General features: G+C 27.4%; 1 protein-coding gene across 1 annotated transcript; it reads right to left on the bottom strand.

Moving 5' to 3' along the window:
- Nucleotides 1-4,738: 4,738 nt before the first annotated feature.
- On the bottom strand, nt 4,739-10,285 carry LOC101261986 (uncharacterized). Its single transcript, XM_010314761.4, has 3 exons — nt 9,698-10,285; nt 9,417-9,602; nt 4,739-5,085 (listed from the first exon to the last, which is right to left on the bottom strand). The coding sequence occupies exons 1-3, from the start codon at nt 10,148-10,150 to the stop codon at nt 4,792-4,794; spliced, it is 933 nt and encodes a 310-aa protein (XP_010313063.2). The 5' UTR covers nt 10,151-10,285; the 3' UTR covers nt 4,739-4,791.
- Nucleotides 10,286-13,378: the final 3,093 nt, after the last annotated feature.

Here is a 13,378-nt window from a genome sequence, read left to right as displayed (position 1 = left end):
CCTCAAAAGAACTCCGAATTTGAAACTGATAACTCTCTTAGACCAACTCTATATCAAAATTTACACAATTCTCAACTTCTTACTCAAGGTTTAGAACCAACTTCCAAAAACCCAATCAGACGGGACTTGGGGTTAGGGGTGGCAATTTCAATCCATATAAGTGAAATGAAAACATTTTGTCCATATTAAATTAAATGGATCACTCATATTTTTTTTCTTTTTCTTAAAAGGGTAAATATGATCTTCAACCTATTTAAGCTCATATAAATATGGACAAAATGTGCTAACATGAGAATCCATATCCAGCCCATATAAGTGAAATGAAACAATTTTTTTTGTTGGAAAACAAAAAAAAATTAGGGGTCGGTTAGTGGAAGGTGGGGGCAGACGGGGGTGCCCAGGAGAGGGGGTAAATTATTATCTTTTTTTGAATATTAGGAAAAAAATATTAGGGGGGAGGGGAGGAAGGAGGAGGGGGTAAACTTTTGTTTTTTCAATAACATTTTTTTTTGTTTTTTGACACAAAAAAAATTTAGGGGTAGGTTGGTGAGGGGGGTAGGGGGTCCCGGGGGGTAAAAAAAATATTTTTGAAAAAAGAGATTTATTTTTTATGTTTTTGAAAGGCAAAATTTTTTTAGGGATAGGTTGGTGGAAGGTGTGGGGGGAGGGGGTATTTTTTTATAAAAAAAAAACAGATTTTTTTTTTTACTTTTGAAAAACAAAAAAAGTTAAAGGGTTAGGTTGGTGAAAGGTGGGGGAGGGTTAAATTTTTTTTTTTGAAAAACAAATTTATTTATATGGGTTAGAATCATTTTGCCCAAACCATATTTGAGCAAATCCATATTAGCCCATATTATATTTTGATGGATTGTAATTCAAACCATTTTTTCTCAAACCATATTCAAGCCATTCAAATCTGATCCAATCCAACCATTTGTCACCCCTATTTGGGGTCAATATTAGAATGGGTAAAATAGTATTTAACACAAATTTTCAAAAATTACCAACCGGGTCATTATATTATTCATCACTAAAAATCATGTTCCTCCATAAACATAAAGAAAAGAAAAGTATATGAATCCTCAAAAGAATGAGGATATCTGGCATGCATGTAGAACTTAATCTCCCAAGTCGACTCAATGTTTCCACTGCACCCACATTGGTGCAATATCTTAGGTCCTAAGCTTTTTGAATTGCTTATCCAAAATGGTTATAGGCTCCTTTTCAAAAGATAAGTTTTGGCCCATCTCAGCTGAATCAAGAGAAAGCACATGAGACTCGTCGAGCATGTACTTCCAAAGCATAGTCTAAGAAGGCCTTACAAATTAATTGACCATAGATTTCTTGATCTTTAGCCATAGAACATGCTCTAAGAATGCCTTTGTAAACTTTCGCTACATTTTGGAGGTGCGTTAGGACATCTAAAGTCTTCCCACATATCATACAATATCTTTCAGGTGGTAAGAAGCCAATTCGATAGCTTCTTTCTCGAGATATGTATAATATGGAGTGTCTTGTGCGTCTCATCAATAAATTTTGGAGGATCCTCTGTAGAGTTGGATCCCTAGGGGTCTTCTTCTAGGGCAGTATTAGCCCTTTGGCTAGCTTTAATCCTTTTTGGCTAGAAAGTTCTAGGCTTAAGTCATACACAACCCTCTAAAGTTGTTCACATATTTCACTTAGACACCTCAATTCAATCACTTACCTATTGAACACCTATAATAAACATTTTGTGCTGACAAGGTAGCAGGTGTATAATACACGCATGAAAAAAGAGTGAAAGGCATAGCAAAAAAAAAAGAAGATAAAATGAAATTAGCATCTCTTCTTCTTCTTTGACTAAACCACCATTGAAACCACCTTCTCATCACCGCAATCACCGGTGTCCCACCATTAAAGTTCATTTCCATTTTTCCTCAAGGTGCAATCATTCTTCTTCTCTATGTCACCTTGTTTTTTAATTAGATATGTCATCACTATATCCATAGTTCTCTCTTTTCCTTTCTTTCTCCGATCGTCTTCTTCCCTTTTTTTTTGCAGACCATCATATTATTTCCCCCTTTTTTTTCATACCATCATCTTATTTCTCTTTTGTAACCATCCATCGACACCACCTCATTTTCCTCCAAATTGTCATTATCAATATCTTTCTTTCTTTTTAGCCTTTCAAACAATCAATAACAAATTTTAATTTGTTCATCGGAAAACACTGTCACCACTCATCTTTTTCTTTACGCCAAACCAACTCAAACATGAATCAAATTTAAGCTTAAACACAAAAATAAATTAGAACAAAAAAGTAGAAAAACTTAAATGATTTAAGTATTTCTTTTTTAAAAAAAAAGTAGAAGATGAAGTGGGAGGGGGGAAGGTTCGAGGCGGAGGCAGGAACATATTTTAGGATTTAAGTTTATTTTTTTAATTATAACTATTTGAATTAGACACATTTTGTTTTTTTAATTACTCCCTCCGTATCGAAAAGAATGACCCTATTTTTTTTTAGTTTGTTTCAAAAGAATGATCCCTTTCCTTTTTCAGCTATACCTTAACTTTAACTTTCCACGTGGCATGTTTAAGACCATAAGATTAAAGAACATTTTGGTACATTTGACATAACTATAATTTAGAACCATAAGATTAAAAAGTATTATTTTTTTTCTTAAACTCCGTTCCAAGTCAAACTAGGTCATCCTTTTAGAAACTGAGGGATATAATTATTATTAGAGTGTCTAAGTGAAATATATCGACAACTTTAAAGGATTGTAGATGACTTAGGCAAAAATTCTATAGACAGAGCAATTTTAAGGAGATTATATGTCGATTCTGTTTATCAGAATATTAAGGGTTATGAATTTGAGAACATACTCTTTGAAACAATAGAATAATTATAACACTGGAAAAATAATTTTACAATAAATCAAGCTACAAATTTGATATTTCACTCTTTAACAATTATATTCCGCATATAACGTGTTTGATAGAGTACCCTCAACTTCCTGTTTTGTTTTTCAAATATTTTTATAGTTAATCAATATGCTTCTCTTATCATGCTGGGTTATTGTAGTATAATAACTAGAGTTATTAAAATGAGTTTGACCCATTAAGTTGGTCCAATTCAATTTATGTATTAAGTTGGTTGAGTCTAATTTTTTCTATTCATTTAGAAATGTGATTTTTTAGTCCAGCCTCATTTGGTCATCTAGCTTAATAAGCCCAATTCACGAGCCTTAGAGGCCAGTTTGTGGGCTGTAAATGTTAAAGTTATTTATTGTACATATTTTAGTACTGTTTTATTTGTAAAGATTTTGTCAATAAATATTTAAGAAATATAAAATAAAGTTCAACTCCTTTGCAGATCTTTTACATTTTAAGGCCATTAGTATATTAAAATCAAGTTTACTTTTATTTTATGCCTAACTTTCCATATCCCCTTTGTTGTCTTGATTATGAAAAAAGTGATCATGTAATATTTTTTACCAAGATAAATTTTACGATGTTTTACCTTGATTATTATGTAGTGCGAATCCTAAAAGACACAAAAGTTTCAAAAGGGCACATCAAAAAAAAATTAGCCAAAGGGGTAAATCGCTACTCGTAGCGATTTTTGTCATTCCGTTACTCCCGTTAAAGTTCAAAATCGTTGACCCACGAGCGATTTTCTCCAAATTATTTCTTTAATTTTTTTAAAGAGCATCGCTGTCTGTGCAGCGATTTTGGCCAATTTTTTTCTTTTTGAAATGTAAAGTCGCTGGCTCTGCAACAATTTAGCCAAGAAAAATATTTTAAAATAAATGAAAATTGAAAATTTATCAAAAATTAAACCGTTGCCTCGGGCAGCGATTTTAGCTATCTTTTTTAATTTTATAAAGTCGACAGAAATTTACATGTTGATTAATTGACAGAAAATAAAAAACTTTTTTACTAAAATAATTGATGAGAATTTCGTCTTCTTCTGTAATTCATCTCTCTCTATTAAGACCAACTTTCTCACAACAAGGTGTTCTTCTCCCATTATTATTTTGAGGGTATAATTTTATTATATTTATGCATTAATATTAGATATTTGATAAGTAAAGAAAGTGTAAAAGAACTCCCAAACATAATGTTAATAAATTGATAGAACTTAGAAGAAAGTAGTTTGCTGCACTTAATTACCTATTAACTCCACTAAAATTGCTGCATGACAGCAATTTCTTGTTAAAAAAATATTTCACAAAATTAATAATAACGCTGCAATAATAGCGATTTCACAAAAAAAAAACATTTTTTGGCAAAAATACTGCAAAGAACAACGATTTTCAGGAGAAAAAAAAAACAAAAAAAGTTGCTCTTTTGGTTTGAAAAAAATTTCATGAGCCCTTTTAGAATTTTATCAATTTTTTTTGCCCTTTAAGCTCCGGACTCGATTATTATGTATTGTTGTAAGAAATTACTGAGTAAGTAATTCATAAATAAATTTTGCATATACTGATATCGTGTTCATCAGACATCAACGTTCGATACTCTTAGATACACTATCTAATACACCAATATTGTTCATCTATTAGTTAAAGGAACAACCTGTGCGAACCTCCGGCCCACTTAGGGTTGAGTTGGGCTACTATTTGATGTCCTTTAATTAAAAGAATCCTAACTCATACAACTCTTTAACACATTAGGATTGAATAGATCAACCCATTTTGAAAGCTCTAACAATAACCACAACAAGGTAGAAGCTAAGCAACAATTCGACTGGCAGTCGTGTAAAAAGAAAAATTTGAATTAGTGGACAAAGATAGAAAAAGAAGTAATTCATGAATAAGTACAAGAATGAGAGTTCGTCAAATTGATGTGTTTGCCTAGGTGATTGCCTTTAAGAGTTAGTTGACAAGAGATATGAATAGAGAAGTTGGGCTTCACAAGCCTTCCCAATATATACGCTGTTGATCTTACTAGGAATGTTAAGTTGAGAGGTAGAGACACACTCTGAATCTGTTTTTTAGCATCACTAAGAACTGATATTGCGCCATACAATGGAATTTGATGGCCTTGAACAACAACCACCACAATCCTCTTACTCTTCCTTGCCTCATAGAACTTCTTCATCTGCTTAAACCGTTAAAACGACATTATGATGCGCTCATGTGATAAATATCATATATTGACATGGTATCATTAAAAACTGTGATATTTCTTCAATAGAAAGTATTAACTGGTCCTCTATGATATCCACGTATATATTATATACGAACATGGTATCATAGAAGGCAAATTCATTCTTTCAAGTGAACACTACTTAGATTTCTTTAATACCTTAACGATATATATCATGTAGTCATATTAGTATGGTTCATGCTTTCAAAAAGAGTATTGGTTTTTCCTGTAAAAAGAAAACACTCATTTGTAGTTTATGACATCTACCTGATATATATCATATATACTGACATGATATTATAGAGGACCGGTTCATTTCTCCAAGACAACGCTCTATGATACTCATGATTTATATTATATACTAATAAGAAATTATTGACGAATCGGTAATTTCTGATAAAGAAACTTTAATGATATCATAAATAAATAAATATATATGTATATATATATATTTTTATTGCATCGTTGACTAATAAGTGATTTTTGAACAAGAATCTCAAATGATATCTTTACATTATATATATTTTATTTAGTATCAGTTAAATAAAAAATTGAAAGATCACACAGAAAAAGCAATTTAAATTGAACAAATTAGTGGTCCTAGCTCTGGTCCCGATCCCACATAACTATTTACGGGCTATCTCAACTTGATCCGACTAGTCATAATCGTTAATCAAAGCATTTCAAAATTATTACATGTCAAATATATTCTCATTTCACGATTTGTTGTGCATATTTACCTCACACCAAATTTATAATCTAAAATAATTTCATTAATTCGAAATTTGTGATGTTGATTACTCCCACTATTTCACTTTCAAGTGTTCAAAGTTTTAATTCAGCATCAAAATTAATTTTACATTGTAATGTTAATCTAAAAATATATATATAATGTACTACCAATATTTCAAAATCTTGTCATATCCGATTGGGAAAAACTCGAGAAATGATATTTGGTCATATAACTTGATAAATATACTAAGTTTTTAAGTACTAGAAAAAAATTACTGTAGTATTTTTCTAGTATTTGGATCAAGTTCTAATTTGACAAATTTAAAAATTACCCCATATTTTTATATTTTATAAAAAAAATACTCATTATTTATTAGTTTCAATTAGTATTTGTTACTATCTCCTTAGGAAAAAGTTGGGAGTTCTAATTTCAGTGATACAATTGAGAAAAGAAAGAACAATTTGTATTTACAGGGTTATAATTATGAATGAACCAATGATACATTTGAGTATTAGATTAATACTTTATCTTGTTTAAATTGTTATTTCGTTATTGTTGATTGGTATCAATTACATAACTTGTAATATTATTTTTTAATAAACCATATTTGTTATAAGATAATTAATATAAATTTATGAATATTTTCAATAATTTTTTAAATTTATGGATATAATTCATGACTTTCAAAATAGTCAAATATTTTTGAAAGGCTATACACATGATGACCAAAACTTTACCCAAATCTAACTTGTTAAAAATATTTGAAAACTTTGGCAAACGCTAGATAAAAAATGAATTAAAATTAGAGCTATTAAGACAAAAAAAAAATTAACATTAATTAGGAAAAAATAAATACATTAAAACACGTGGAGTAATATGAGCTTATCGTGGCATTCTACTGTGATTAAAAATAAAAATTGAAGTGTTGTAAGTAAACAATCAAAAGATACAAACATATTAAAGTCTGAGAAGATGAGTACACAAATTATTTTTAGTTTATTGTTTAGTTTCAATATTTGAAGTATTGTTCTTCTGGAATAAATCAATAAAATACAATAATATCACATAAAATAATATGAAATGAGAAGGTACAAACTGTCCTTTTGAAGTATAGAAACTTCAAACAATTATTTTGTAAGAATGTCTCTTTGTCTCAACTTAAATATTTTACTTTTTTATTTAATAAGGATTTATTTCTATATTTACTCAAATATTCAATTTCACTATAAAATTTGTTATTAATTTAAAGCAAAAAAAGAAGTGTGTTAATCCATCAAAAATAAAATTACAGAAAAGGACCTAAAATATCCTCAAAGTATTGAAAATGATATAAAATTATCATTCATCAATCGATTAGCTTCAAAATGTTTTCTCATCCATCTATTGGTTTTAAAATATCCTTGTAATCCATCTTTGAGTTCAAAATTGATCACTTTTTTAACCAACTATTGGTTATAATTTAATTAATTAATAATTAATTTATAACCAATAGTTGAGCGTCAAGTATTTTTAAAAAATATTTAAACAATTCAATTTTTAAATAGCTAAAAAAGTAGTCAATTTTGAACTTAAAAATGGATGACAAGAGTATTTTAGAGTCAATAAATAGATGATAAAGAATTTTTGAAGCAAATATATAGATAAAGAATAATTTTATAACATTTCCAATGCTTAAAAAATATTTTAGGCTCTTTTCTGATAAAATTAAATTCATGTCCAATAACAGCTGTCAAGGATTAAGAAACAATAATTACAAATGTACTTTTATAAGATTACGCTCTTATTAAATATTCTTTACGTTCCTAATTACTTGTTCATTTTTTTTATAGTTATTTCTAATTACTTCTAATTATTTTTATGTTGACAAATTAAAATGATTAACTTATCGATTATATTCTCAATTAATTACTTTGAAATAAGATAGAAGTTTATGAAAATTTTAAATTTTTTAATTCATCCACTACATAATTAATATAAAGGAAATGATAAACTCATTATATTAATGACTATTTCTTAATAATATATCGATTAAACAATATATACATAATAAAATAAAAAAATAGAAATTATCTAAATATTAAAAAAAAGCGAATAGAATGTAGTGGCATAGGGCAGGCAGCTTGTTTTTAGGAAGGACATAGAAAGTCGCATTTTAATCAAAAAAGCAAAGTGGGTACAGACTTTGTGCAGCCTTTTTCATGCTATTACCCAAGAGACACACCAACCTAGGGAATGGCAATATAGTAATTAACACACCAACACTCTATTTCTTTTTTTTGATTCCACCGGGTGATAGGAGATTTACATTAGAGTTTAGATTAAGTTGGCGTTTTGCTCATAAATTTTAAATATTTATGATAAATATTATTTGAGTGAAATTTTACAATATGTTTAATCAAATAATTTAGAAAATATATTTTACTTTTTTATAAAAATATAATTTATATCTATAAATTTTAAAAATTATTAAAATTAATTATAAGTTTATTTACAAGTTAATTGAATGTTCATTATAATAATAACGAATAATATTTATGACACTAGAGCAATGTGATAATTTAAAATGAGTGCAAAAAGCATCATTCTATACAAAGTAAAATAGACTTTGTTATCTTGCGCTAAATTTTTTATCATTTTCATTAATAATTATATTATTATTTAATATTCACTAAAGATAGAATATTATTATTTCGGTGTTCACATAAAAATTATGTAATACAACGCAATCTACTACTATAGATGTTTTTGTAAAAGATAAAAATTTAAGGTAAAATTTTAATTTTTAAAAAAATCTAAATAATGATATTTGAACCAAATATTAGAAAAAACTAGTTTTTGAAAATATGAGATATTTGCCAAATAATAGCAAATGATATGAACAAATATTATTTGCCAATTTTTTTCCCATATGTTATTTGGAAAATCTATAATCAAAAGGACCCTAAATTCGAATGACATATTGCACGGTTTATTTGAAGGTAACGCTTTCAACAAAATTATTTTGATATTTATGGCTTGAATTTAAAACATCTGATTAAGGACCGCATCATTATTGGTGAAAATATTTTTCTTCATACGTTTCAATAATAATGATTCTCTATATTATTATGAAATATTCACAATATTTTATTTAATTTATAAATTTAAGAAATTATTTTATATTAAATTCTTAAATTATTGTTATCACTAATTATAATTATTTTCCTAATTATTTATTTATAATATCTTAAAATTTTAATTTATTCATTTGATAATTAATAGAAATAAAATGATATATTTATGATATTTATTAGTATATATCAGTTTAAAAATAAACAAACAAATAATTAGTGACCGAGAAAAGTCATTTTTGAAACTACTCTCTTTTTTATAGTTTTTATTAAATACGTAAAATCAATCAGAAAAAGGGAGAGTTCAACTTAGACTGTTCGATAATTTTAATTTTAATTTTCTTTTTTGTCTGAGTTTTGAATTTTAGAACATAACCAAGAAAGAGAAGAGGAAAGAGTTGGTAGATTTAATGAAAATTGCAGAAATTAATAAAACATACTTGACCAGAGGCGAGCTTGAGCTTGTAATAATGAAGTTCAAGTAGTGTAGCTGAGACATGCACTCCGAAAAAACTTGCTGGGTTCCGATAATATATCCTCACCGTTGAATTTAGATTCAACATATCCGTTTGTACCCCGGTACCATCTATTCCTGCTTGTACATTCAAATTTTCAATAACCATACCCTGTACCATACCGTCATAGTATTATATATTATTACTCACAAATCACAAGAATAAAGCAAAATATCCCATATTCAGACAATAATGCAGTTGATTACCTTAACAAAGACTTTTGGCTTGTAAGGTAGACTAGCAGCCCAAAGTATGAGAGAGAAGATGGCGAACAACACGATAAAAGAAAAGAGAAAGCAGACCACATAGAACTTGACTGATTTGCTATTATTATCATAGTCTACGTCTTCACCGTTTTCAGCCTCAGCCTCATTATCCTCGTCATTATTAGTTCCAGGTATTCTCTTCCAGACAGCTAGTTGATTGTTTTTCAAAGAAGCAGAGAATCTAGAAGTAGAGGATTCACGTGAATGGTGAATGGGAGAGCAGTGGTAGTGATGAGTTGGTGACCCAAATGGGCTAGATCCATATGACATTTTCTCAACATCATGTTGTTGAGAGTGTGATGGACTCTGAACATAATACAGTGCTCTTCTTGGTGAACATGCATCGATACTAGTAACCTCTGAATCCGATTTTGCATGTATTGTTACTCCCATTTCTTCAACAAAAAAAAGGCTTTGAAAAGATGGCCTAGTGGAAAGTTTTAATATTACTAGACAAAATGTCTTTTTAATTGTGGGTAATGTGATGGAGATATATCGATTTAAGGGACAATGGGTCTGATTTGTCCATATTGTATTTCCCTAGGTGCCGCGTAATATTCATGCTTTGGACCATTTGTAATCTGCTGTCTTTCTGTTTTATCTAAGCTTGATTTTTAGGGGTTGTTTGGATAATGAAAGTTAATTATTGATAAATTTTGAGTATTGAGGAGGAAATTATTTGGCTTGAATATAATTTAGGTGAAATGGTTTAGTGAACTCTTTTACTTGTGTAGAATTGTATTTAAGACACTTTTATTTATTCTTTTGTCATTTGAATTCCTAAATTCATTAAGATCCAATATTTTAAATATCTTTTCTTGTGGCATGGCGCGTGTTGCACAAATCACGTACAAGTTTACCAAAATGGAAAAATAATAATTCACATATAATATTGAAATTCATGTGGTAAATTTGCCAACTAAGGCCCCGTTTGGCCATAAATTTTCCAAATAATATTTGGGAAAAATTTGGCAAATAATGTTTGTCCATACAATTTGTCATTATTGGTAAATATTTTTGGCAAATATTCCAAATTTTCAAATACTAGTTTTTTCTAGTATTTGGGCCAAATCTCATTATTTGGGATATTTTAAAAATTAAAATTTTACCCCAATCTTTTATCTTTTACAAAAACACCCTCTCTAGTTGTTGCTTGCGTTGTATTACATCATTTTTTACGTGAACATCAAAATAGTGATAAAATATTTAGTGAATATTAAATAATGATATGATTGTTGATGAAAATTATTAAAAATTGGCTTTAGGTAACAAAGTCATGTACTTTGTCTACTTCACGATGTATGTAATAATTCTTGTTGCACTCACTCCAAATTACCACATTGCTTTAGTGTCATGAACATTATTTGTTATTGTTGTAACGAACATTCAATTGACTTGTAATACAAACTTTTAGTTAGTTTTGTTAGTTTTTAAAACTTGTGCGTATAAATCATATTTTTCTAAAAAGGTGAAATATATTTCCCAAATTTTATGGCCAAACACATGGTGAAATTTCACCCAAATTTTCACTCAAATAATGTTTGCCAAGAATATTTGAAAATCTATGGCCAAACGCTAGCTAAGAATAGTCCAACTTCGATAAAAATAACTTAAAATTAGAGTTATTAATACAAAAAAAAAACATTAATTAGGAAAAAATAAATAAATAAAAACACGTGAGTAATATGAGCTTATCGTGGCATTCTACTGTAATTAAAAATAAAAATTGAAGTGTTGTAAGTAAACAATCAAAAAATACAAACATCTTAAAGTCTGAGAAGATGAGTACACAAATTATTTTTAGTTTATTGTTTAGTTTCAATATTTGAAGTATTGTTCTTCTGGAATAAATCAATAAAAAACTATAATATCACATAAAATAATATGAAATGAGAATGTACAAACTGTCCTTTTGAAGTATAGAAACTTCAAACAATTATTTTTGTAAGAATGTCTCTTTGTCTCGACTTAAATATTTTACATTTTTATTTAATAAGGATTTATTTCTATATTTACTCAAATTTTCAATTTCACTACAAAATTTATCGTTAATTTAAAGCAAAAAAAGAAGTGTGTCAATCCATCAAAAATAAAATTACGAAAAAAAGTCTAAAATACTTTTAAAGTATTGAAAATGATACAAAAATACTATTCATCATTCTATTGGCTCTAAAATGTCTTTCTCATCCATTTATTGACTCCAAAATATCCTTGTCATCCATGTTTAAGTTTAAAATTGACCACTTTTTAACCAATTATTAGTTATAATTTAATTTATTAATAAATTAAATTATAATCAATAGTTGAGCGTCAAGTATTTTTTAAAAATATTTAATTTTTAAATAGCTAAAAAAGTAGTTTATTTTGAACTCAAAAATGAATGACAAGGATATTTTAAAGTCAATAAATTGATGAAAAGGACATTTTGGAATCAATATATAGATGAAAAATAATTTTACAATATTTCCAATACTTTAAAAATATTTTTGGCTCTATTCCAATAAATTAAACTCATGTCCAATAATAGCTGTCAGGGATTAAGAAACAATAACTATAAATGTACTTTTATAAGATTACGCTCTTATTGAATATTTTTTTATGTTCCTAATTACTTGTTTATTTTTTTTTTTATAGTTACTTCTAATTACTTCTATGTTGACAAATCAAAATAATTTTCTTATCGATTATACTCTTAATTAATTACTTTGAAGTAAGATAGAAATTTATGAAAATTTTAAAATTTTGAATTGATCCACTACATAATAAATATAAAGGAAATGATAAACTCATTATGTTAATGATTATTTCTTAATAAATATATCAATTAAAAAATATATACATAATGAGATAAAAAAATATAAATTATCTAAATATTAAAAAAAAACAAATAGAATCTAATAACAACGATAAAATAGATATAACATAATAAATTATCTAATGTTTTAAAAAAATTGAACCAATATTATTGTTAGATCTTTTAAAGTAAATGCTGACAAATAAAATATTTTATATAAAAAAAGAAAGTAATAATCAAAATATTGTGTTAAATGTAGTGGCATAGGGCAGGCAGCTTGTTTTTAGGAAGGACATAGAAAGTCGCATTTTAATCAAAAAAGCAAAGTGGGTACAGACTTTGTGCAGCCTTTTTCATGGTATTACCCAAGAGACACACCAACCTAGGGAATGGCAATATAGTAATTAACACACCAACACTCTATTTCTTTTTTTTGATTCCACCGGGTGATAGGAGATTTACATTAGAGTTTAGATTAAGTTGGCGTTTTGCTCAAAAATTTTAAATATTTATGATAAATATTATTTGAGTGAAATTTTATAATATGTTTGATCATATAATTTAAAAAATATATTTTATTTTTTTATAAAAATATAATTTATATCTATAAGTTTTAAAAATTATTAAAATTAATTATAAGTTTATTTATAAATTAATGGAATGTTCGTTACAATAATAACAAATAATATTTATGACACTAGAGCAATGTGATAATTTGAAATGAGTGCAAAAAAGCATCATTCTATACAAAGTAAAGTAGACTTTGTTATCTTGCGCTAAATTTTTTTATCATTTTCATTAATAATTATATTATTATTTAATATTCA

This window comes from Solanum lycopersicum, chromosome 11 (assembly GCF_036512215.1).
Source record: "Solanum lycopersicum chromosome 11, SLM_r2.1".
In the NCBI taxonomy this organism is placed as follows: domain Eukaryota; kingdom Viridiplantae; phylum Streptophyta; class Magnoliopsida; order Solanales; family Solanaceae; genus Solanum; species Solanum lycopersicum.
Note: the sequence above shows the minus strand (reverse complement) of the source record. Positions and strands in the feature narration are given on the sequence as shown.